The sequence below is a fragment of the Columba livia genome, chromosome 25 (genome assembly GCF_036013475.1).
Source record: "Columba livia isolate bColLiv1 breed racing homer chromosome 25, bColLiv1.pat.W.v2, whole genome shotgun sequence".
Lineage (NCBI taxonomy): Eukaryota > Metazoa > Chordata > Aves > Columbiformes > Columbidae > Columba > Columba livia.
The window spans coordinates 4332745-4357809 of record NC_088626.1 but is presented as its reverse complement, the minus strand read 5'-3'; the positions used below and the strand labels follow the sequence as shown (position 1 = coordinate 4357809).

The following is a 25065-nucleotide window of genomic DNA, read 5'->3' as shown; positions in this document are numbered from 1 at the left end:
TGCTTTGCGCAGTCTGCAGGCTGATGAGCAGGTCGCCAGGCTTTTGGCTTTGGAGCTGTTAGTTCCAGGAAAAAGAGCTAATGTTTAGGTTAACTTTTCCATGGCTGTTAATGGAAAACCACACAGCAACAGTACGTGCGGAAAGGTTACAATTTTGTTCTCAAGCTTTGCAGCTTACCAACAAAAACCTGCTTAGACTCATCAGTGGGTAAAACAATAGCTCCTTATCAGTGTCTGTGCATTTTTGAGTCTGCAGAAAGAAGAATCATCAGATAAGCAGCAACATAGTGACGTGTAGGGGTGTGAGTGGGAGTCCACATAGCTAAGGATTGAATTAAGCTGTAGTTTAAGTCATCCGTTTCTGTGCCTTGGACTATAGGTGAAGCATCTGCTGTCAGTGCTTTTGTTTCTGGGTGGCTTTGTGTGCCTTGCAAGTCCCTGAGGGCCCTCTGATCGCTGATGTAAGACCCAGGGTTCCCCTCACGGCCTCTCAGTGCAGATGGACCCAAACACAGTCCAAGTTTCTCATCTGGGGCTGCTGCTCATTTTTAGGAATTTACTGCAATCCCACAAGAAAAAAATGACTTTGCTTTCCATAAGGATAAGGAGAGTATGTCCAGTATGTACCATTGGCCTTCCTGGCCACAAGGGCCCAGTGCTGGCTCATGGTCACCCTGCTGTCCCCAGGACCCCCAGGTCCCTTTCCCCTACGCTGCTCTCCAACAGGTCATTCCCCAGCCTATACTGGACCCTGGGGTTGTTCCTGCCCAGATGTGTTCCAGGAGAATAAACTAGCAAGAAAAGTTGTTCCTTGTGATTAATGGAAGATTTGAACTACCTTAATGAATTATCCGCTGGTATTGCAGATCCCGTTTGCCATTCAGACATATTAGCACTGCCGCACTGTCTCGGTGTTTCTCAGTGTATCTGCCTGTACTTGCTCTGCTCCTTGCCCCAAACAGGTCTGAGATCCAGGTTTTATTTTACACCTGTACAGCACCCGGCACAATGGCCTTAATTTAAGATGGTGCATATGAATACAGCGCTATAATAAACCAGGAGCAGGGCCCCAGGCTGTATGACAACACCGTCCCTCTCTTTTTTTGTTAAGATTTAATTTCCTTCCATTTCAGCACGGTGGGAGAAGTGAGACATGACTAGTTACTTCCCAGACAGGTCTTTGCAAGTACACAGGGACAGGGAAAGCCACAGAAAGGAGACTTTGTTTTCTGAGAGTTTGAATTTGCCAGAAATAAAAAGACATTAAAATTCCTCAAATAGTACCATGGCCAATGCTCATCTCCTCTGCGAAACACCCAATTAAGTGCAGCAGATTAAAGGTTTTTCAGGTTTTTTAAAAGGGTAAGAATGGGCAGAGAAGAAGGAAATGTTACTGTTAACATGGTCATGATTCGGGCCGCTTCTTTCCTCCTCTGTCTTCTTCAGACACGATGACGATCGCTCAGCCAGGAGCACTTGGACTGTCCATGAGCTGAGAATCACAGTCTGCTCAACCAGCTCAGCTCTGACACAGGTGCCAAAGATGGATGCGGACAGACCTGTTCCCACTGAGCTGCTTCTTGTAACACCTCAGCTTGCAAAAGAAAAACAACCCCCAACACACCATGTAAGAAACACTGCTGGATTTCTACTTTCTACTATCTGAGCATCACACAGGTCTGAACCTCTGGACTATGAGCATCACGCTAGAACTGCAAGAACCCACAGGCCACTGTGCAAACCTACACACAAACCTGCACATACAGGTGTCCCTGCTCACAGCCATCACTGCTGCTAATCCTTTACATTTATTAGAGTTCCAGCCTTCATTTTCACAAATGCTTTGGGAGGAAAACACATTGGATTAGCCTCATTCAGAGGACAGGAAAAGCCTCTGGTAAATGGCAGGTGGTTAAGTGGCTTGGTCAAGACCACTCTGGGAGTCGGTGGCAGAGAGTGGAGCGACCCCAGTGCCCAAATCCCAGATGCTGCTGTACAAGAACAGCCCAGTTGGACATTTAGATCTAGAATCACAACAGCAGGATGCAAACTCAAAGAGTTATTAGAGGTTTTGACACTCCACTGCAGTACAAAAACATGAGTGCGATCACAGGGCAGAGGGAGTTTTGTAAGCCTTTGTTGAAAAACACTGCTTTGCTCTAGTGAAGATTCATGCAATTTGGCTGAAAAACTATCTCATTTCATACTCCGACTGTTCTGTTTATATTAACATTTTTATGTCAGCACATGCACACACACACACATTCTTCCTTTCATAGGAAAAAGAACAATCGCGATCACTTTAATGAGGACATTTTCATGTATTTTGTAGACTCATCTCCTCGTCATAACTGACCACAAGTTGTACCAGAGCTGTTGTCACTGAGATCTAACAAGATATGAGCTCCTGTGATTTCACCAGTGAACTTGCAAAACTAGTTTCAGAAAAAGCTCCTTTCCCTGCGTCTTCATTAATTGAAGTAGGATACATCTTCACACATAATTACACATGGGTTTGTTGTACTTTTTATCCACGTTTGTACCCACCTGTATCTATATTTACCTATACAAACACAAAACTAAAATGCAATTAAAAAATTAAAATATAAATATCAAATTAAAATATCATTGCCTCCCAGATGGAGATGCTCCTGGCCAAGTCTGAGCTTGAAACGAGTTTTAACAATCTCCTTATAAATTCCTGACAAGGTTGATCAAGGAAACGCAACTCACACTTCAAAGAGACACCAATTATCTGGATGCTGTGCTTAGCGAGCAATTAGCAGAAATACGCATTCCCTTACTCCATTAGAAAAGCGATAAGGTTTTCTAAAAAATACATCTTTTTACATCACCCCATCTGATGATGTTTTGAATGTAAAAATAACCTCATTAATGCTGACAAGAATGCAAACCTAGTCTCTCGAAAATGTGAGAAGACCACAGGAATCCCATGTGACTCTGACTTCCTTGCCTGATTGGAAACATCTGCGTCTGTTGGTAACCTCAGACCATTGCCAGGTTTGACTCCAAAGAAGGAATTTCCCAACCTTTTTGTGCATCTCAGCCTCTCCGGGTGCACTTCAGACCAGGTCCTGAACATCCCCATCTTCTCCAACACACTGTTGCTGATACAAGTCACCGTAACCTTGATTAAAGGGTTCGGGGCACGAATGGACCAGAGGCAAAGGGAAGGGATTGTCCAAGGTCACAAAGACTGGAATCTAAGCCTCAGTCCCTTACATTATCCACCGCGATGTATATAAATTGCTAATGTATTAGTCACTACCCTTGAACTAACGTCTTGTTACAAACCGATGTGAACTTCAGAGCACGGGACGTCTTCCTTGGCAATTTATACGGTAACTCGGAAGCTGCGTGGGCTACAGCAGATAAACAGTAAAATCAGTCAACTCAGTATTTGAGGCTGAATCCACGTCTCATTCTACACAAGTGACTTTTTGAACAGCTCAGCTCCTGTGCTTGCAGTGGATAAAGTAACTGATTATAGCAAGGGACTGCTTATACATGAACGTGATGTAACCATGGGATTAAGTTCAACGCCTTTTCAAGCTGCGAGGCAGACAGAGATGCCTTTTGGTTACTTTTCATCTGGCTTCACTTTTTTATGTTGACCAGAGGGTGAAGTAAGGTGCCCATTTGACAATACCAGGAGTCTGAAATCATCCTACTTCGGGAAAGAGAAAGATGAAGGTGCAAATTGCTTTCAAAACAGCTCCTCTTTGTAGCTTTTAGGAATATCATATGATCAAAGGCTCCTTTCTGCAAATTTCAGGCTAATTTTTACTAGCCATAAATTTAGCTGCAAGGATTTGAATATTTATCTAGCCCGAGGAGGCACCACGCGCTGGGTTGTAATGTGGTGGCTGTTTGAGGCTGCTGGTTGCCGCAGGATGCTCTGCTGCTCAGCGGTGCTGTCGTTCCCAGGGCACGTCCACGCTGCTGCGGCTGGTGGTTTGCACAGAGCCGGCAGCGTGGGCACTGTAGTTCACCGCTGAGCAACTCTGGAGTATTTTTGCAGCTTGTGTGATGAAGTTGAGACTTGGAACTGAGCTGGTTAGTCTGAAACTCGCCTGGGTGAGTGCCAGGCAGGTGAACCGGAGGGCCCAGCCCAGCACTCCCACCAAATCAAGACAATTAAGTTAAACAGTATTCCCTGAAAATAAAACAGTTTCACAACAAATATGAGGCGTTGGTACTTATTTTAAAAATGTTCTTTAAATGTCAATGATTGTTTGCTGCTACCCTTATCTACAGTCATGCTGAATAAAGCTATAGCTAAATGGAAAGTTAAATGTATGCACAAGGTGTTAATGTCTACAGCTTATTATTTGCGGTCTCTCAGAGAAAGCAAAAGTAACTACAAATAGCACTATGCCAGAAACTGGTTTCTTGACCAGCAACGTTGCTTCAGCATGCAATGAACTGGATCATGCCAAAGTGGCCACTGTTACTGATGATAAGAGGCTTTGTATTTGAATATGGCACAGAATCCCAGAATACCAGGGTTTGGAAGGGACCTGGCAAGCTCATCCAGTGCAATCCCCCCATGGAGCAGGAACACCCAGATGAGGTTACACAGGAAGGTGTCCAGGCGGGTTGGAATGTCTGCACAGAAGGAGACTCCACAACCCCCTGGGCAGCCTGGGCCAGGCTCTGCCACCCTCACCAGGAACAAGTTTCTTCTCAAATTTAAGTGGAACCTCCTGTGTTCCAGTTTGAACCCATTGCCCCTTGTCCTATCACTGGTTGTCACCCAGAAGAGCCTGGCTCCATCCTCCTGACACTCCCCCTTTAGATATCTGTAAACATGAATGAGTCCCCCCTCAGTCTCCTCTTGTCCAGCTCCAGAGCCCCAGCTCCCTCAGCCTTTCCTCACCCGGGAGATGCTCCACTCCCTTCAGCATCTTCATAGCTCTGGCTTTTGGTCCATGTGAAAACAAGTTTGAACGTTAAATATTCTCTGACAGTTTGGAGTTACTGTTACTCTTCCCATTTTCTTTAGATCAACATATGGTTCACGGCAATACTGCACGATACTGTAGGAGGGACCGTGCACACACCACAGCCCCTGGGGAAGGACGGCAGCAGGATGAAGTCAGGCAGGCAGGAAAAAGCTGGAAAAGCTGGAGATGCCCTGTCTTGTGCAGCAAGACCTCGCAGCCCTGCGCATGGAGCTCCCCATCTTCCACGACTGGCAGGGATGGGTCCACACCAGTGCATCAGGGCTGAAGTTTCAAACCAGCTGCGCCTCCACTTTAAAAACCGCACGACCGACTTGCAGTTGTCAGACCAGCTCTGAGGGGGCCTGTGCTGACCAGCTGGGTACAGCACTCACTCCTTTACCTACGCTTCCCAGCATCAAATCCAAATGTGCACTGGACAGCTGTGAAAGCCTGCAGACTTGCTGCTGAAGATTTTGCAACCTGGTGAGGCCCGAGTCTGTCCTTGCTGTGCCTCTGGTCCAAAGGAGCTATTTGGAGTCACATGGAGAGGCCACAGGAATTTATGGCTGAGCTCATCGCTGCCAAAACGACTCTTTCAGCTCTACCCCGCTGGCAAACCCTGCACCAGAAACACGCAGCTGGGAGAGCATGTAGGTGTCTGTGAGTGAATGTGCAGGGCTGCTGGGTGTGAAATTCCTCCACAGTGCACCCCCTGCACCACATCATCGAAACCTGCTGGATGCAGCCGCGTGGCCTCAGTCTGCATGTCAGATCAAGCAGGTGATGTGCCATTTCTCAGAGAGCTGTGTCAAAAGGCCCTTCCTCACAGTAGCTGTCAGACATACCATACACTCGGCAGTGCTCCCGGCAGGTGACGAGGAATATAAATGTGCCTGTTAAGTGACCCAGCGCACAGGTGATGCATCCGTTACAAAACTGGTCCTGGTCTTGTCTTTCGACAGCAAAGAGTTGAAATGCTGCTGCTGTCAGTGTTGTTGCAAGCCAGAGAGAAGCCAAGAACTCTGTCCTGGCTTGGATGAAGGAAATGATGAACAGATTATTAAACTTATACTATCGAACATCCACTTCAGAGAAAGGGCTGTGTTTATAAGCAATTCGGAGGCCCTCTCATTGTGAGGGTGGTGAGAGATCTCCAAGCTAATGGAAGGGATGGGATCCAAGCTCATCAAGACCAGCCCTGACCTCCCACGCAGGGGATTCTGGCCACACAGTCATTTGCATGGGTAGAAATTCCCCATCATTTCAGTGCAACACATCTGATCCTTTTCTTTCGCAACGCTGTCCTACAGACACAGGTTTCGTTTAGAAAAAGATTTTCTGTGGAATTACTTCTTTTCCTTGGTATTTTTTCTTGCAAGGAAAGCAAACTCTTCACAGGCTGACCCAGGATGACCTGCACTGGCCGATGTTTCCACGCTGTCGTCCCCATCGGTTCAGCACTGACCTTCCCTCTGGATTGCCAATCACACCAAAGCAGTGATGTGTTTTATGAGATAAAACACGTTGAATTTTGCTGGCCTGGGAGAAGCCACTCACCTTAATGCGGCCTGAATCACGCGGCCTTAGTATCCTAAGGTTTGGACACGCATTTACATTTCTCTTAGAGGAACAGCGGCACAGAGAAGAATAGAGGGAGACCGGCAGGGATCACAGAGGGCTTAGAGTCTCCTTATTTTGTGAGGTGCAAATTTTGGAACTATTTTTGCAACCTTTTGCTTTTTGACTAATTTGTCTCCAAAGGCACAGACTGTGGTAGTAAACAGCAATATTGCCTCATCCCTTTGATACCGTAAAATTGGCAAAGAGACTCTTAAAACCACATTTTAAGGTTCTAAAAGCAGCATTTCTTAATCAGCACTGGGGCTGGACCAGGGGTGCCCCTCCAGAGGTCACCAACAACCAGTTGGTCATACATGGCTTATATTGACAGAAAAACTACATATTCATTACAATTCTTGACAACCACTAACATATTCCACACCTATTCTAACACCAGCTGTTTAAGCAACACTAAGTAACATTTGCATGTTTCTCAGTTACCTGTTTTAAATGAATATGTCGTAAATCTATGTCAATTTTAAGAACGGGGTATGATCACTAAGTACAAAGATTCTATGGTTACAAGGTCTGCTTATACAAAGATTCTATGATTACAAGGTTGGTTAATCTTTAAAGGGAAATAACCTCCCCAACTTTTGCTGAACAGGGGAAGGGAAAGCTCTGCCTAATTCTGCCACTTCAGCTGTGTAAACTAATGAATGTCTTTTTAGTGTTTTACAGCGGGTTCTCATATTGGTTTTCCCTGTTCTGTCAGTGGTGACATTACCTGGTAGTCACGTCACTACTGTAAAGGAATACACTGCTCACTTAAAGTGATTAAAAACACCCAAAGGCTCACACGTGGTTATTCAAAGAAGATGCTCAGGCTCATAGTTTTGCTTCTGTGAAGGAAAATGAATGTTCTAGGAGCAGGATACAAGCAGCACTTCGTACCTACACAGGAAAGCACCCAAACATTCGCAAATCTTCCAGGACTCAGCTGGACAAACCCAGGTATTTTAGCAGCTGGGTGCACATTCAGCCGGCTTCTTTTTCACACTAAATCATATGTAACACAACAGAATCATAAAGAGCTTAATTTACTTCATCACATAACACCTGTATGGGCTATTTCTGCAGTTGCTTATGCTGACAGGGCACAGACCTGCGAGTCTGAGAGTCGTTCTTCGAACCGTTATTTCTGTGGGAGAATTGCCAGGCATTAGCAATCTGTATGTTATGAACTTTTCTCCCAGAAATGCACCACGCTCAGTGAAGATATTTTAGCAAATCTTCTCCCTGAAGGAATAAAATATTAAATCCTTTTCTTCACAAAAGCTGGTTTGCCCTGCATTCAATGGAAAACCTTACAGGGAGATGAATGGTACAGAACTATGAATCTCCACTGGAAAATTACATGGTTGTTTCATGTGCAGCTGAGTTTCTTGAAGCCTTTGCAATGCTACACAGCTACTCACACTTTGGGCCAAACATATTCCTGAAGCAATTCCAGTCTCCTTTCTTGAGTTATGTCACATGTATGCAAACCAACCACAAAAGACATTGACATAAAGGCAATTTCTGACCATGAGGTGAATACATCCAGGGGCTCAGAAAGATGCGCAGTGTCCATCCTTGGACTGGGAACAGCCCCGAGCAACTGGGTGTAACCATCTAAATAACATGGATTTAGGGGATGGTTTATGGCTACCACAGGGATTGCTCTCAGACGGTATCATTCCTGTAAATTGACATTAGTCCATTCTCTTCAATGGCTTCTGCTTCCACCCGTAAGCACACATTAATGTATAGAAATTGGCGTGAACTCAGTTTTTACTAGAAATACATGGGAATACTTCCTCCCTCTCACACACCAGTCCAAACCTCATTTTGCAAACTTTGCTTTGTAGAGCTTAAATCTATGTAACAAAATATATATATATATATTTAAGTGTATGTCCAGAGTGTTATTCCAGAATGTAAGATTTTAATGAAGGACAATATGCAGAAATATTCCTTACTATTCATTAGAATGAATTATGTAATTAATTGAAAGCAGCTACATTATCTAAGAGCAAGACCATACTGGGCTCTTTGATGGGTGTCTGGACAGTTTTTGTACTTGAAACTCTATCAAACTGCGTGAACTGCAATTGCAGACAAAGCTGACAGACATGACTGAATTCTTGTTTCTAAGCTGTCCTGAGATTTACCTTCAGCCCCACATGCAAAGGCGGCCAAACTCCAGAGGGATTTTATTTTTCCATAGCTGTAAAAAACCCCCCAAAAAACAAAACCCAAAACCAAACCAAAACCAAACAAACCAACCCAACCAAGCAACATTTTGAGGCCCGGTACCTTGTCTCCTGGCTGTGGGCGCATCACAGATACACGGTCGTAACCTTTCCGCAGCAAGACCCAGAGAGCATCCAGTTTCCCCTGGAATCAAAAGCAACACAGTGTTATCTTTGGGCAAGAACAAGTGCCTTGTGAAGTACAGTGCAGGGGCAACACAGCTTAGACCTACACAATTGTTACTTAACCACTTGCTGTGCTTGTGGAAGGTGCTGGAGGGCAATGTTTTCTCTCACAGAATCGTGTGCAAGTCTGAAGAGGCTCTCAGACAAGCAATAAGCATATTATGTCTGACAGCTGACAGTACCTGTATGTTTAGCCTTTACATACTCTTCTGGAAATCTCCAAAGGTAACAGGTGACTTGGATACCTCCTGAGCTGAGAGTCCGATACCTGACGTTAGCAAAATGCTAAATCAATGCGGAAAGCAATCAAGTGAATTGATACGATGCATTTCCTAATGGTTTTCCCTCTTCCTCTAGCTGGCTGAGTGGCTTGTCTCTATCTCTAGGTGACCACTGTGACACAGAATCATAGAATCATTTCAGTTGGAACAGACCCTCAGGATCATGAAGTACAGCCATAACCCAGCTCTAGCACTAACCCATGTCCCTAAGAACCTTGTCTAAACGCCTTTTAAACCCTTCCAGGGAAAATTACAACTTTCCATGGAACAAAATGTCCTTTTTATTCTGCAGTCCTAATTTCCAAGAGCCTACCGAGATTTCTCGAGAAAAGCCAAGAGCTCCATCTTTAGGAGTCTGAATGGAGTTTCGGGGTCTGCCTGAGACATCAGGGTGGAAGAAAGAGAGAGTGGATCATGGAAAGGATGATGTTGCTTAAAGAAGTGAAAATGGGAATGCATTCACTTGGAAACACAAACACTTCTGTGCTTTCCAGTGGACGGGCTGTGTCTCTGGGACTTCCTTCACAATCGAAGCGTGAGGTCGCTTGGGGAAAAGAAGTCCTGGAGGCAAACAAAGCTTGGAGTCCAACTAGATATGAAGTCCAGAAAGAAGAAACAACCAGAGCAGAGGCAAATGGAGAAGGGCACAGTTTCAGCCATCGCTTTAACTCTTCTTGAATGAATGGTTAATTCAGCACTGTACAGACCCTGGTCTAGTGACACCAGAGTGCTCCTGGGATCCGGCGGTGTCACCTTGAGGTGGTTTTGTACGCTGCCTGTAAATCCAAGCTGCCCTCGGGCCTCTTCCAGCAAGGAAGCTGTGCCACGTCAGCTTTGTAAAGAGGGACAGGAGGGACAAGGGCTAGAAAATGTGCCAGGGACACGTGGCTTAGGAAATGCTGAAGTAGCCTCCACTCAGGATACACCTGAGGTTTGTTTCCAGAGCACCAGCTGCGTCACCCTCAGCCTTGAGGCAGGTCCTGCACGTGAGTTTTTGTGGCTGAACAGTGAGTTTAGCCTTGCCTTGTGGTCCTTTCTGCGTTGTTTTTCAGAGACTGATAGTGGTCCTTTTGAAGGCAAAGAAGGACTAGAAATGGTTCCGAGGAGGAGGAAGAAGGGAGATGTAGCTAGGTAAATGGGTAGATAACAGCAGAGGTAGAAACAGAGGTAGGAGGAAAGCTGCTGACCAAGCCAAAGCATACAGAGCTGTATTCTGTAGCAGGGAACACGTCCTGAACCAAATTAAAACAAAAGGCACGGTCCTTTATGATCCTTCACTTGCATCTACATTTTGTGCGGTCCCTCCACTGTCAGATGAAACGAGGATTTGGCAAGTTTGCTATGAAGCTTTCAGACTTGTCATTCTCCTTGGATTATTTGTATTGACCTTCTCAACTGTTGAAATGGTATTTTAAAAGCAGGATAACCCCGTTGGCATTGTGCTAAGAAGGAATAGCTACAAATAAGAATCATAACAATAGTAATAACAATCTGTTAAGTGTCAGCAGCCACATTTGGTAGCAAATAAATCCCCGGAGCATTTCAAAAGCAATCTACCCATTCCCAGTTGTCTACCTACCTTATAGACATTACTCTGGGAAGAGTAACAAAGACAGGGAAGAAAAAATCCATCAGATAAAACTGGTAAAAGGCAAGTGCTCTAAGTAATGGCTGGCACTTGTGCTGCATGGACAAAAGCCAGATGACTGGCCCTAAAACGTGACCTTCCTGGCTCTTTGTCAGATTCAAGCCACCTTAGTCAGCTGCTCCTGAGATGTAATTCCTTGCCCTCCTCATTTATCAATGATTTGCATATTTATTTTGCTTCCAAAGAAGTGTTTCAACCAGTGCAGTGGACCAAGTAGGAATTTAACATCTGCTTTAACCAAAGAAGCCGAGTGCAGTTGGAGCATGGGAATAAGGGAAAACTGAAGCTGAGTATCAGGAGATATTTCCTATGGGTGAGGTCTGGTAGTGTGTGAAATATTTCCCCCTGAAAAGTGGTGGAAGCCTCTATGTTATTTTAAAAACCAGACTGGAAAAAGCAGTGAGGGAGAGCTTCAAGTTAACCGCCCTGCTCTGGCGGAGAGAACAGAGCCCATGACCTAATGGGCCGTCCCTCCTCAGCTCCGCGATAGCTCCGCTGCACCGCACGACGCACGTCCAGCTCCATACGCTCACGTCTTCAGAAGAGCTTCTGCCAAGAGTACTGAAGAATTCTGCCAATTCTTCTAATTCCTTACTGCACAGGGAAGGTAACAGCAGGATTCCTGCTTCAGAGCACCGATGCCCTGCTTTTGATGAGCGCTCATGATCGCATCTGGGGAAAGCGTTTGATACAGTATCCGATCTGCATACACTGTGTTTTTGGGTGCAGTTCAATAAGGGGGGTGGTGGCAATTAATAATTAGGTAAATTCGTGACCACCGACAGACTCAGCCTGCTAAACATTAATACTATCCAGATGTGGAACGTCCCAAACGTATGGGAGTATTTGGATATGGGGTCTTGGATTGGAACTGTCCTTATACTGTATACAATTTGAATGGTAAATAAGAGAGGTATTTCTAAAGGAATTAAGAATATATATTACCCATGAGATACTCCGAATTTTTGCATGCCTCCTAATAATTGCAATTACAAAGCAAAAACTAGTCAGAGTCAGAACTGAACTTGAGCCCATTACACATATTGAACCTTTTCTCCAGGCTTCTCTTGAACTTTGGAGAATTTCCAGCTGGGACACAGATCTGCAAACGTGATTCGCCTGTTCAGAACTGATTTCCTACTGTGCCAGATAAACTCTGAAAATCATCTGAAAGTCTCCTGAGCCAAGAGCGTGGAATGGTGAAGGAAGAGGGGAGAAACTAAGCAGCAATGGGAAAGGACCCAGGAAGTTGTACCCACACGGATTGCAGTTGCTTGAGCCTGTATCGAGGGCTCTTTGTGCTTAATCAGTGTTTCTGTCGCCTCCTCGGGGCTTTGTGTGCTGTGAACCCTTCTGATTGCAGATTGAGCTCTGTCTCTCGGTTGGATGAGGTCACTTCCAGAGCACAGAGTAGGAGTGAAAAGTCTCCCAGAGGGGAGGAGTATGTTGTACAAACACTTTGCACTGATGCAAAATGATAATGCAATGCATTTAGGAACAAAGGCGCAGCTATATGGGACAGTGCTTCCTGCATTCCCAACTCGGAACGGAAAACAGTCGACTCTCTAACCTGTCCCACTGTGGGAATGAATAACCTTTGTGAACACATTTTGAAGTCATTAGAACACAATTGCAAATGACCTGTTGGTAGGCAATGTTTATGAGATGATAATGTTTAAGGGGGAAAAGAGAGAGGACACTGGACCGAATTTTCAAAGAGGCTCACGTTTCTGTATCCTCTGGAAACCACTCGTACTCCCTTGTGCATCCTCACCATTCCCACCATTGGATCTGAACCAGCTGCAAGACTGAGGTTTGCATGTGGATATGAATTGAGCGTTTTCAGGTTATTTGAGACTGATAACTACAGTGCTGCTACAAACAGCCCCAGGCTGAAGAGACTGAAGAGACGAGAAAGGGTATTAGCACTTCCCAAAAGAGCTAAACCTGAGAAACAGGAGTCATTCTACAGTAGTTAAGCTGTTCTCCCTTCCTGAGGACACCTTAATTTGTCTTAAATGCAAAACTTTGGCCTTCTGACACTGGAATGCCCTCATGCCAGGCCATAGATGATGCAAATAATATCTATTTTGTGTGGTTTGTTTCTCTTAATCCACGAGAAGCATTCACATGTGCAATGAAGAGTTTTGCTTCAGTGAAGCATCCAATTGCTTGCTCATTCCCGTTTTGTGCGCTGCCAAGCGTTTGTATTAGGGCAGACAAACGGCAGAACAGCTGCCTGCCCTTGGGACAGATGGCAGAGGAGGAGTCTTCCCAGTTCCTCTGGGCAACTGCTGTGCAGATTTGCATTGCATGTGACCTGAGATCAGTGTGAATTCGACCTTCCACATCTAAGGCACTCTAATTCAGCCAAACACTTCTTGCAGGACATCCCCTGGCCCTGTGACCCCCCTGCTGCACCGCGATCCTTCACCCGCTGAGGACAACTATGGTGACGTTTAGCAGCAGTTTTCTTCCTATTTTCTCCCTTATTTCTAAGGAAAGAGGATGCTATTCATTCCCTGTGTCTCAGGGAATAAGCAGCGTGGACTAAAGGGCTTGCACTTGGAAGTGCGGTCAAGTCTGTAAGCACTTTACAGAAGCTAGCTACACCACCGCAAGAGATCAGGATCCTATTCTGGTCTAAGAAAGAGATGTAACCCCAAAACCTGATCAGCCTGGTGGGGAATTCCCATTGTCCCACGTGGCTCCTTTCTACAGCACCTCCCTAGGCACGTGCTCACAGGACTCCCTCATTCACAGCTACTCCAGCAGCATCCTGAGATCACAGGCTTGACAGCTCTACATCTTAGCCTGGGACGATAGAACACTTCATTCAGCTCTGGAAACATCGCGCACAGCACAACGCTGGGCTGGACTTACCTTGATTGGAGAATACCACTTGCGAGGAGAGGAAGGCCTGCGCATGTTGTTCGCAAGGTTCCTGGGTTCGGGGAACTCGTATTCCTGTTCTGGCATCTTGACCCTGGCGTTCTTGGCTTTTTCTAACTTAGCGCCTTCTTCTGTGGAGCCTTTTTCTCCCCAGCGCACCTGGAAAGACGGCATCAGGGCATATGACAATAGTAGCTGCTGTAATAATGAGATCCTGACCCATATTTTCCCAGTGTCCTAATCCAAGGTGAAGCGTGAGCTGCAGCACGTGAAGCATGTTGCTGGACTAGAGCCCAAAATTTGAACAACTTCTTTGTGATTTATGAGGAACGTGAGAGTGGGGAAGGTTTTCAGATAAACTATTTCCTTGTAACTTGCATGGCAACACTGTCCTGTATCCCAGGAGTGGACCAGAATCTTACTGTACTAGAAGAAAAACATGGTCCCAAACCTAAGGAATCTATGTTTGGCTCTCAAATATTCCTATATAAAAATGATCTGGACTCAGATGTACAAAAAAGCTGAAAGAACTTTGTAACTATCTCCCGAGTTTGTTTCTGGGTAAATTGTAGGTGTATATCACAGCTCTGTTCACTTACGAGATCTTCTGATACATGAACTGGTATCTAATTACCTCCATTCGTTTGATGCCACCAACTCCTCGTCCACCATAATAAGAGGCATCTACTGTTGGCCATTTCTTCTTTGGAAGGCCATCATCATCTTCCTCCTACAAAACAGATGGAAGGGGTTGCACTGTTAGGAAGCAAAATTAAGAGATGGAAGGGAATAAACAGTCCCAGGCTACATGGTCCTTTGATCCTGCTGGAGCCAGAGCAGTCGAGGTCTCCCACTGGCTGTTTCCTAGAGGATGCACACTCATGAGAAGAGAATGTTTCATGAGATAAACACCACCACTTGAAAGGTACAGTCCAGCTCCCACAAGAATGTGATTTTTGCCCTTATAGGAGACTCTTTCTTTCAGCATCTTTACATTCAGGGAAGCAAACTGTTTCCAAATTTAGAAGATTGTTGAAGCAGCCACCAAACCGGCATTCAGCATAGCTCAAAAGCTGGATCTCTTGGCTGCAAGTCCAGTTGATATGTTGGCCATGAGCGATGGCAGCAGGGAATTACCTCTTTGCCATCCCTTCATTGACACCGGTGATGGGGGAACCCTCAAGGGCCCAGATCAATCATCATATTGTATTTCAGATTTGACAGAATTGGGGGAGGAAAGCAAGAAACGAAGCGAATCAAATTTGCTCCTGAGTGAAGGCAAGTTAGGAGCACATTCGGAAACAACCCCAGTGTGAATGCCCGACATGGAGATGAAGGTTTCTTTGAAGATGAGCTGGCCAAGTGTAATAGGATGGAAAAGTCTAATGGAAAAGTTACCAGAATGGAATTAGCTTTACACTGGCCTTGTGCCCCTGCTAGGAAGGCTGCCCATGGAAGCCCATGCGGCTTCAGTGATTTTCATGAGCTTACGCCAGCACAAAGTCGGGCCTGGTGTGAAAAATGAGACTTCAATTCTGTACAAATGTCAGTGTACTCTCCCATACATACCACATACAGAAACCTACGGCACATCACCATCAAATGTCTTTAGGACTTCATGATGCTGTTCAGATACAGCAAAATGAACAGATCGAGAAAAATCTTCTTAAGCTTATTTAAAATGCCCGTAGCTAAAGTTCTAGCAAGTCTACTCTACGTATTCTATATTCTTTGTTAGACTATATAACAACTCCACGTATGCTCTGACCTATATAGTGCCTTTCCCTTTAATTCCTGCAGTGGAGGCTGTGAACTGGCAAAGCAGAAAAGCAGAGTTCACCAAAAACGTGAAGTATTTCCTGTGCAAAACGTGGAGAGAAATGAAAAATGGCCCGTCTACTTTTTTCTTTCGCTAATTTTTCACAGGGATTTGGCAAAACTCCAAAACTTAAGAGCTTTCCAGAACCGGGAAAGCCAAAAATGCTTTGCAAATTCACTCCCCAGGAGGGAAAACATCCAAGACAAACAATGCTCTTCATGGCAAACAAAAGCATTTCTGTTTTTACAAAATACACATAAATTCGGCTGCAAAATCCATCCTGATCTAAAGGAAGAGTGAACAATTGAGTTGTAAATACAAGGTTCGTCTCTCATAGCTGATTTTCTCTCTGGTTAGAGCTCTGTGCTGCAACCTAAGAACTTAATATCTCTGCATGAAGTTTTCCATGAGGACTTGAAAAAAATTGGAATCAAAGCCATCTAAATATTTTCCTTCAGCAATTCTCTTTCTCTCTTTTCAGTTTAGCACAGACTGGACTTCTCACAACAGGAAATACCAAGGTTTAGGAAATCTTCCCCACAAGCCCTTAAAAGCCCTGCGAGTCAATCTGAGATAGGAGCGTTTCTGCCAGAACAACAACAGAAACTGCACACGCACAAAAAGGCAGCAGCGGACACTTGAAAAACAAAGGAGTCACAAGCCTGCTGCAAAATGAGTCTGTTGACATGTTTTGAAGGGCACTGGAGGTTTTGCAATACGAGAAAAAAACAAACCAAACCCAAAATGCAGGTAACGTCCTACACAGTTGGCAAAGGTGTTTGCAACACACGCGTGGCTTAAGGAAATCAATTGGAAACATGGGGGGCAGGAAAACAAGGAGGAAGAGACACAGGATCCAGCGTCCCCGCTCACCACCCTGTTTACAAGATCTGAGCCAATAAACCAGGGCTGAATTCTCACATCCCAGCTCGGTTTTGCCCGTGTTCTTCTGCACTTAGATACTACAATGGGTTTTTTTGCCTGAGGAAGAGCTGCAAAAGGAACCAGCAGCAGTATAAACAAGCCCGGAAAATTTAAGTGCATTTAAGGATGCTGGAAATGGACTGTACAGAACTTGGCATCTTTCCACCTCCAAAATCTGCTTTAGATGGAGCTAGAGTTTCTTCTGAAAAATAAGAAACAGGACAGAGCTCCATTTCACAGCCAGAGATCTCAGATTCCTAACTGCTGGATCTCAGAAAACAAAGATCTGTGTTTATCTCAGAGTCCATGCTGGGCTCTGCATCCCTTGACCCTGACCTGAGGGAACCTCATCTGTGGGTAACACGAGGGCAATTCAGGCTCCTCTGGGGACATTTGAGCCACTCAGGGTAAAAATTAAAACTCAATTTGGCCACACATTAAAAAATCTGGACGACTTACGCCTCTCCCCACCCTTATAATTATTTTCACAGTTGCCTCTGCAATGCCAGAGTCTTGTCAGAATTCGGCATTTATAGAGTGCTCTGCCTGCACAAAGTGCTCTAAGACATGACAGGACAGTCATTCCTCTGACTAAGAGATGTTATCATCTAATTTTACAGCTGAAGAACCATGGAGGTGAATATAACGTCCTCAAGGCTTCTGGCTCCTTCCTTTTCTCCCAACAGCGGACTCATTTCTGAATTGCACGGCCACATCTCGGATGGGTTGTTACACTCCGAGACCACTTTGCTCCGTTCTCCAGAAACATCTCCCTGCTGGGGCAGGTTTTGCTTGTTACGTTATTGTGCTGGTTTGACTGAAAGTGAGCTCATTTCTTTTCCAGGCAGTTAGAAACCTTCCTTTTTTGTAGCTAGCACAGTGGTTGTTTCGATTAAGAATGAGAAGATAGAACCCTGGGACAGAGTGAAAGCTTTTAATTGTTGTCTGGGAGCCAGGGTGTTTCCGAGCGCTCGGCCCACAGGTGCGAGGCAGCCGGGAAGGGGGTCAGACCTGGACTATCACTGAAAACATTTCATGCCATTAGCATCATGCTTCATATTTAAGGAGAGTCAAGATCTTCCAGCTAGGGGAGCAATGGACAGGGACTGGGACCTGTTTGGGTTTCTGCTCCATTTCAGTGGAGATCTGGCTGGGAGTTCCTTTAGTTCGGCCTTTTGTCATCCTACCATTTGCAGAGGCCTCTGGGCCTTTCTGCCTTGTTGTTTTTTTCTTTTTCTCCTTCTCCTTCTCCTTCTCCTTCTCCTTCTCCTTCTCCTTCTCCTTCTCCTTCTCCTTCTCCTTCTCCTTCTCCTTCTCCTTCTCCTTCTCCTTCTCCTTCTCCTTCTCCTTCTCCTTCTCCCTCTCCTTCTCCTTCTTCTCCTTTTCTCCTTCTCCTTTTCTCCTTCTTTCTCTTTCTCCTTCTCCTTCTCCTTCTTCTCCTTCTCCTTTTCTCCTTCTCCTTTTCTCCTTCTTTCTCCTTCTCCTTCTCCTTCTCCTTCTCCTTCTCCTTCTCCTTCTCCTCCTTCTCCCTCTCCTTCTCCTTCTTCTCCTTTTCTCCTTCTCCTTTTCTCCTTCTTTCTCTTTCTCCTTCTCCTTCTCCTTCTCCCTTTCCCTCTCCCTCCCCCTCTCCTCCTCTCCTTCTCCTTCTCCTTCTCCTTCTCCTTCTCCTTCTCCTTCTCCTTCTCCTTCTCCTTCTCCTTCTCCTTCTCCTTCTCCTTCTCCTTCTCCTTCTCCTTCTCCTTCTCCTTCTCCTTCTCCTTCTCCTTCTCCTTCTCCCTCTCCCTCTCCTTCTCCTTCTTCTCCTTTTCTCCTTCTCCTTTTCTCCTTCTTTCTCTTTCTCCTTCTCCTTCTCCTTCTCCTTCTCCTTCTCCTTCTCCCTCTCCCTCTCCTTCTCCTTCTTCTCCTTTTCTCCTTCTCCTTTTCTCCTTCTTTCTCTTTCTCCTTCTCCTTCTCCTTCTCCTTCTCCTTCTCCTTCTCCTTCTCCTTCTCCTTCTCCTTCTCCTTCTCCTTCTCCCTCTCCTTCTCCTTCTTCTCCTTTTCTCCTTCTCCTTTTCTCCTTCTTTCTCCTTCTCCTTCTCCTTCTCCTTCTCCTTCTCCTTCTCCTTCTCCTTCTCCTTCTCCTTCCCCCTCCCGTCCCCTCCCATCCTCTCCAAGGAGTTACATCCTCCAAGGGCAAAGCACTGCATGTGCACAGTCAAGAGAAACACCGTTTTCAGGAAGATGAAGAAGAAAGGATGATGAGTTATTCCCACTTCAATGCTCAGACACTACAGAAGATGAACTAAGGTCTGACATGGTCAAGGGAATGGATATCACTGCTCCCATTGCAACTGTGATGTGGTTAAACCCAACTTTCACAGCTTCTACTCTGAGTTTGCTCTGCTGGGCCTTCACGTGGAATTTGGCTAAAGAAGTCCACACCTTCATGGTGTAATACCTACACCTCCTCTGCTGCCAATAGCAACCCAAATCTTTTAAATATCTCTCTTTCGAAAGGTTCCTTTTCTCCTCCTCTCGTATTTCCACAAGTCACTGTAAAAGGGGAGTAAAGGGGAAGGAAAAGAGCTGGCATACCACTGTGACCTGGCTTTAGTTCAGGAATAACAGAATACATTTCCTGCCTGGTGTCTACAAAAAAACTCCCATCAGGTCCTTTCTCTGGAGCTTATTTTGCTATCTCCCCAGCAAGGCTTTTCAGGAAGAGAGAAGAAAACAATCTGGAAAAGATTAATAAACACCAATGAGTGAGGGTGCAAGCAGCTCCCCAAGCAGATGAATCCCTTTGTAACCATTCCTGGCCTCAGGAATGTTCGGCCATGGGAGAAAGAGATGAGATGACAAAGACCGAAGCGGTTCGAGCGGAACAGGTGGTTTCATCTGTTGGCTTAACTAACAGCTGCCATGCAGTGAGTTCAATTCTTCATCCTCATGGTCATCCTCTCATAACAGTGACAATTTCCTTCAGCATCTCGTGACTGAGCTGCTGAATGGTCCTTTCTCTCCAGGACTTTCTTGTGTGTGTTTACTTTGGTGTATGTGGTAAGACGACAAGAGACATGAGAATTATCCAATTGCTGGCTGGTTGGTGGCTTGGCTCTGGTGCTCGGGTGACACAGCAGCACGGAGAAAACGGGTCTGGGTGACAAGGACCACGCTCTGCTCACCTGGTAGATCCACTGCGTGGTTTTGCCAGTCTTCAGGGAACTTTGTGTCCCTGAATCCCTTTTTCAGCAGAAAGTGATACCATGACAGCAAATGAAGATCCAGCGGTGTGTTTTAACATCTCCTGGTCTCTGTTTACAGGGCAGGGAAGCAACGAGAAGAGAGTGTGACTCTTGGGGACACTTGGGACAGCTCCATTGTCTGCAGCCTCTGACTGCAGTCGCTCTGTCCTTTGGTGGGACAGACCTCTGGCACGGGCCAGGTATGAACAGGAACTTGTTGGAAGCTGCAGTCCTGCAGGTCGGGGTTTTTTGGTGTAGAAGCTGGATGGTTACAGTGAGAACCAGCTTCAGCCTCATGGTAAATACTCTGGTCTGAGTAAGCGTTGACGCAATAAGCCCAGCCTGAAGGTGATGGGATATGTGAATAAAAGCAGCTGTTTCTTCCTCCAACGGGGCTAGGAAAAGACTTTGTATCCTCTGGAGGTAGAAGAATGTGGGTTTGATCCACCACCAATGACTAATCACAGGCCAGGAAGGTGCTCACGGGCTCCTCGGGGCATTCAGCTCTTCCGATGGGCACTAACTCTGGCTGTAAGTTAAACCATCTGTCCTTCAGCTGGGCTTAACCTGCTCCAGTGTCCTGCCTTGTCTGAGGAGCGCAGCGCTAAGTTGACAACATTTACAATTTCTGAATGAATTAATTGGAAGTTTCTAGCCAATAATTATTTCCTTCGCCAACAGGCAGTGTGTCTCCAATATGTTTCAAAAGGCCTTTAAAGTAGAGTTCAATCAGACCTTTCGCGGGTTTGACAGCAACGCTGTTTTCCCATCATTGTTACAGTATAACGTGTTCTCCTTGCAGTGCAAAGACATATGGGCCTCAGCTCCCAAATCTGCTGATGGAATAGTTCCTCTCGCCTATTTCTTTTGTGCCAAGGCTTTTGGGAGAGGAAAAACATCTTACTGTAACTGTCACACTGCTGTTTAAGGGATTAGCACCCTCATGCTGGAGACGAGCAGTTGCTAGGTTTTCTGCAAGGGAGAAAGCTATCTGCAACACGTAAGAAAACCTGGATCACAGAAAATCAACTCCATCTTCCATTTGTTTTGAGCAAAGCAGCAAATCTGGAGTATAGAAACTTCTGTGAAAGCATCATACCACCGGCATTCTGTGGACCAGGCTCTATAAAAGTAAATCGGACCGACAAAATGGGAAAAACTCCATAGACAAGTCAGAGCTTCATGCCTCCCTATTTTCTGAGCAATACTGAACTTCAGGGATGCGGTGTGGTAGAAAGCACGTGTGAAATTATAACATCATTTTAGTCCCTACGATGTCGGCACTTTGTTGTAACCAAAGCACCCTCATCCCCAAACAAATAGGAATAACAGCCAAAAGATTGTGCAGATCTCTCGTATTAATGAGGGAGCAGATGAGCTACAGGTAGAAGTTAATGCAGTTTTTCAGGTCCTGTGCAGTGCCCTACGCTGGGTACAACCAACGCCTGGACTGCATTTAGAAGGATTTAAAGTGCTCAACGACAGGGAGCAAGCAGAGCAACATTCTGTTTCCACACAAAGCGGATTTCCCCATGTCTCCACACTACAACACCAGGTTAGTTTAAAATAAAAAGCCAGTGGCAAATATATTGCTAAAGCTGTGAAACAGAGACTGTTCCTCTGTCAGAATCAGGGCTAAAAGAAAATATAACATGTCCAGAAATATCTTGACAACAGCTTAACTGAGCTTAACCTTAGGCAAACACGTCTTCTGCAGCTAGTTTAGTTTGCAGCAACTGATCTGCTTTTGCAGCACCTACTGGTTTGAGAAAAGGCCTCCTTGTATGTGAAGCACAGAGATGTCATTTCCCCTTCCAGCCTCTGGCCAGTGAGCCAGCATTCCAGAATGATGTATTTTAATTAACTTCAGCAATTGAACCCCTGGGCCTGGGGGCGTGTGTGATGCAGAACACAGTATGTGCAATTTTAGGTTCATATTTTCCTTTTCATTCAGAGGGTAGAAGCTGACAGAGCTAGTGGATTTACAGAAATGTCTACTTAGGAAAACAGGCCAGGTGCCCACATATAGAGGCAGGGGAGCACTGGATCCAAATGCAGATCTCCCTTGAGTCCAGAAATGTTCAGATTTGGAGTTTTGCTTCAGGCTTGAAGTCCCACCAAGACGGAGGTTCTAGTAGTGGCCTTGGCTTCAGCTGCCCTGAGCTGCTCTTCTGTGCCCTGTGCAGGCAGAAGCCGGGTTGGATTCCACCAGCGTTACAGAGGCCTGAGCTGTGAGGGTGTCTGTCTGCCTTGGCACAGAGAACACTCACTGGGAGAGCACAAGAGGATCAGTTCAGCAAGCTTTTCCACTTGCAAGCTGAAGCACGCAATTAATTTTTAATAAGCAACGTGAACTAACCAACCAAATGACTCTGAGCACAGATCTAAGTCTTCCCTCACTGGCAGAGTTAAGACAAACTGATCCAAACCCCAGTGAAGTCAATGGAAAAGCCCCCATTGACATGAATGAACACAGCCCAGTGACTTTTCAATTAAATCCCACGTGCAAAACAGTGAAAGCAAAGCAGAGACTCATTGCGTGCTAAAAGACATGGAAAGAGGCAGATGATAAACTGGGCGCATTTCTGTGAGCAGTCTACTAATTATGTAATGGTGACATAGCTTTAAACCATTTGTTGCTAGATTCATTGAAAAAGAGTAAGCAGAATTAAGATGAAGGTTTTAATGTTACTTTATCATTTCTCTCCATTAAAACTCCCCAGGTTAGTGCAGCTCTTCTGATACCAAGATGATCTTGCTGGGGTTTTCCATGTGCTCAGAATCTTCAGACACACTGTGATCTGCCTTCCCCACAGACCAAGGGATTGTGAGTTACTGCTCAGCTGCCAAGAGCATTTATATATGCTAAACCAGCAAAATCATTATCCTGCCATTCCAGGAAGGCAGTTAAGCATATGTTTAGGTTCCATTAGCTTCAAAGTTAAACATACTCTTAAGAGTTGTCCTTTCTTTAGTTCTGTTCTGACCGTTTGGAAGTATTGTCTGCCTCCTGACCTGCTCTGTGGAGGTTCTGTACACACACATCTCTTAAATAAAAACCACATCTCTACCTGTGCAGAAAGCAAAGTGAGCAGAGTGAAACACACACAGCAGACATCAGCTAAACAGCCCCCAGTTTAGCTACTGGCTTTAAGGTTACAGAACTGAGCATAAGGGTTTAAATGGTTCATACTCTGCCACGCAGCAGAATCACAACCTCTTGTGAGGAGACCGAACAAAATCTTGTCCTAAATATTGAGGAAATCAGGTTGTCAGTGTTACTCACCTCGCTGTCTTCTGCGGGAGGTGGAGGAGGCTCTTTGATGATCTAGAAAATTCAAAGAGAAGCGTAAATCTACACTTTGTTCTTTAGCACAATTCAAATGTCACTTAGAAACCCCCTCAAACAACAAACCAGGATGTGCCACTGTGAACATATCTGAACTTAGTTATAATATTGCGTGACTCCAGGGTGGCTGCATGGGCTACTGGTGTCTCAGTCACCAAGAGGGGAAACAGGAGGCAACACAAGGCCCTGTTTCCTAATTAATTCCAGACTCATTTGGCCCATTAGCTGACCCCTGCCCTATGTGAGGTAACAGCAAAATCAAAGCCATTGATCCTCGATTCTCCAGCCTCCCAATCCCAGGAGGAGCCACAGTCAGTGCAACACTGGCAGCAATCACTGTTTCACCTGAACAACCATGCTAAAATCAGCATCCCCTTCCACCAGCCACTGCACACGTGTACAGATACTGCCTCAAATAATTCACAGTCCGAACAAAGGCTGGGAAGTGAAACCAAGGTGAAGTAAAATGCCCTGGAGACATTGCAAAGCAGTAATAAACCCCCAGCCTCTGCGGCTCGTACTTCATTCCAGAAGGCTGCGCCACCTCATGCATTCATGAAAAATGCCTTTCACTTTATCAGGCTAATATAGTTCACTCTTAAAAGCTTTAAAAATATAAAAATATGTATACATTTGAGGCTCTTCCTTGATTTCTAATAAAGCAGGCAGGGTGAGGTTTTAGACTGGTCCAGGATATTCTCCATAGAAACAATTTAAGTTTATGTGGGCGTGAGGCTATTATTTCATGCAAAAAGTTTGCATCTAGGGCTCCGAAGGCAGTTGGCTTTTATCACAGCCCTCCACTCCAAGAGCAACAGAGAGCCTTCCAAAGGGAAAACAGTTGCATACAGGCACGTCAAATATCTCTGCCTGACACGGGACGCACCCCAGCGCGCAGCCATTGCAGTCGAGAGATCGAATCCAGCCAGTCATGTCAATGCAGCTGCCCTAGGGATGGGTCTTCTGCAGTAGTTTATGTCCATCTCATGAGGCAGCTCTTTGCACACCCGGCTGCGAGTCAGATGCTGTCAGGGTGCTGAGCGGCTGTGGAACAGCACTGAGCGTCCTCAGCTCTTCTCAGGAGGGTGTTGGGTGTACAGGCTGCCTGGGTCTGGGGTACAGAGGTGTAGGAATAAAAACCACCCTTCAAAGCAAAACCAAATCACAGTCCCAACAGCTTGGCTGCTTAAATGCAGAAAGAGAAAATGACAATCATATTAAAGGCCCTGAAGATATAAATATTTACAACAAATCCTCTCACTCGTGTTTTTCCTTCTCTGATGAGCTCACTGTTTTTATTTTCCTCTGCAAGTCATGCAATGTGGCCATTAATGAAGAGCATGTGCCTCTGGCTAGGGAGGAGAGCAGGGCTGGATGAGTCCTTTGTATCTCAGCCCAGAGCAATGCTGGTTGTACAGCTCTGCCACTACCTGTTCTCGGGCAACTAAAGATCCTTCCTGCTTTAGGAATCAACCGTCAATCTTTGTGCACGGAGAAGCACAAAGCACGTGTTGAAGCACGAAATGACAATGGAGGGGTGCAGCAGGTGCAGTCGCTGCTCTGCTCACAGCGTCTCGTGGGACAGGCTGCGGCTGCGCGGCCACAGGACCTCAGATGAGTATCTGACACAGCACCCGGTCCTGCCCAGCCTTGTGCTCACAGCTCTGTGGGACTCCAGCCCTTTCCCCGTTGGAAAGCAAATGATGAAAAGTCGCCTGTATCAGAGTGCTGCTCCGTGGAAAGGAAATCATGGGTACCGGCATGGTTTACTCAAAGTGCTGCTCCTTGGTTTAAGAAGATACTGTGATACTGTGAAGATGGAGGTAGCATAATCTCTTAAATGTCTCTTGACATGATAAATCCTTGCACAGCGTGCACAATGCACCAAAATACACAGAAGGCTTTTCTAGCCACGTTGTCA

The 25065-nt window shown here is 45.6% G+C and overlaps 1 protein-coding gene across 2 annotated transcripts in view; it reads right to left on the bottom strand.

Moving 5' to 3' along the window:
• ANTXR1 (ANTXR cell adhesion molecule 1) overlaps window positions 1-25065 on the bottom strand; it is a 101393-nt gene that overhangs the window by 10672 nt on the left and 65656 nt on the right. For both annotated transcript variants that reach the window (XM_065040687.1, XM_005512414.3), the window contains exons 14-17: window positions 23082-23123; window positions 14463-14558; window positions 13820-13987; window positions 8886-8966 (exon numbers count right to left, since the gene is read on the bottom strand). In XM_065040687.1, coding sequence (XP_064896759.1) covers window positions 8886-8966; window positions 13820-13987; window positions 14463-14558; window positions 23082-23123 — 387 coding nt within the window. The remainder of the gene's footprint in view (window positions 1-8885; window positions 8967-13819; window positions 13988-14462; window positions 14559-23081; window positions 23124-25065) is intronic.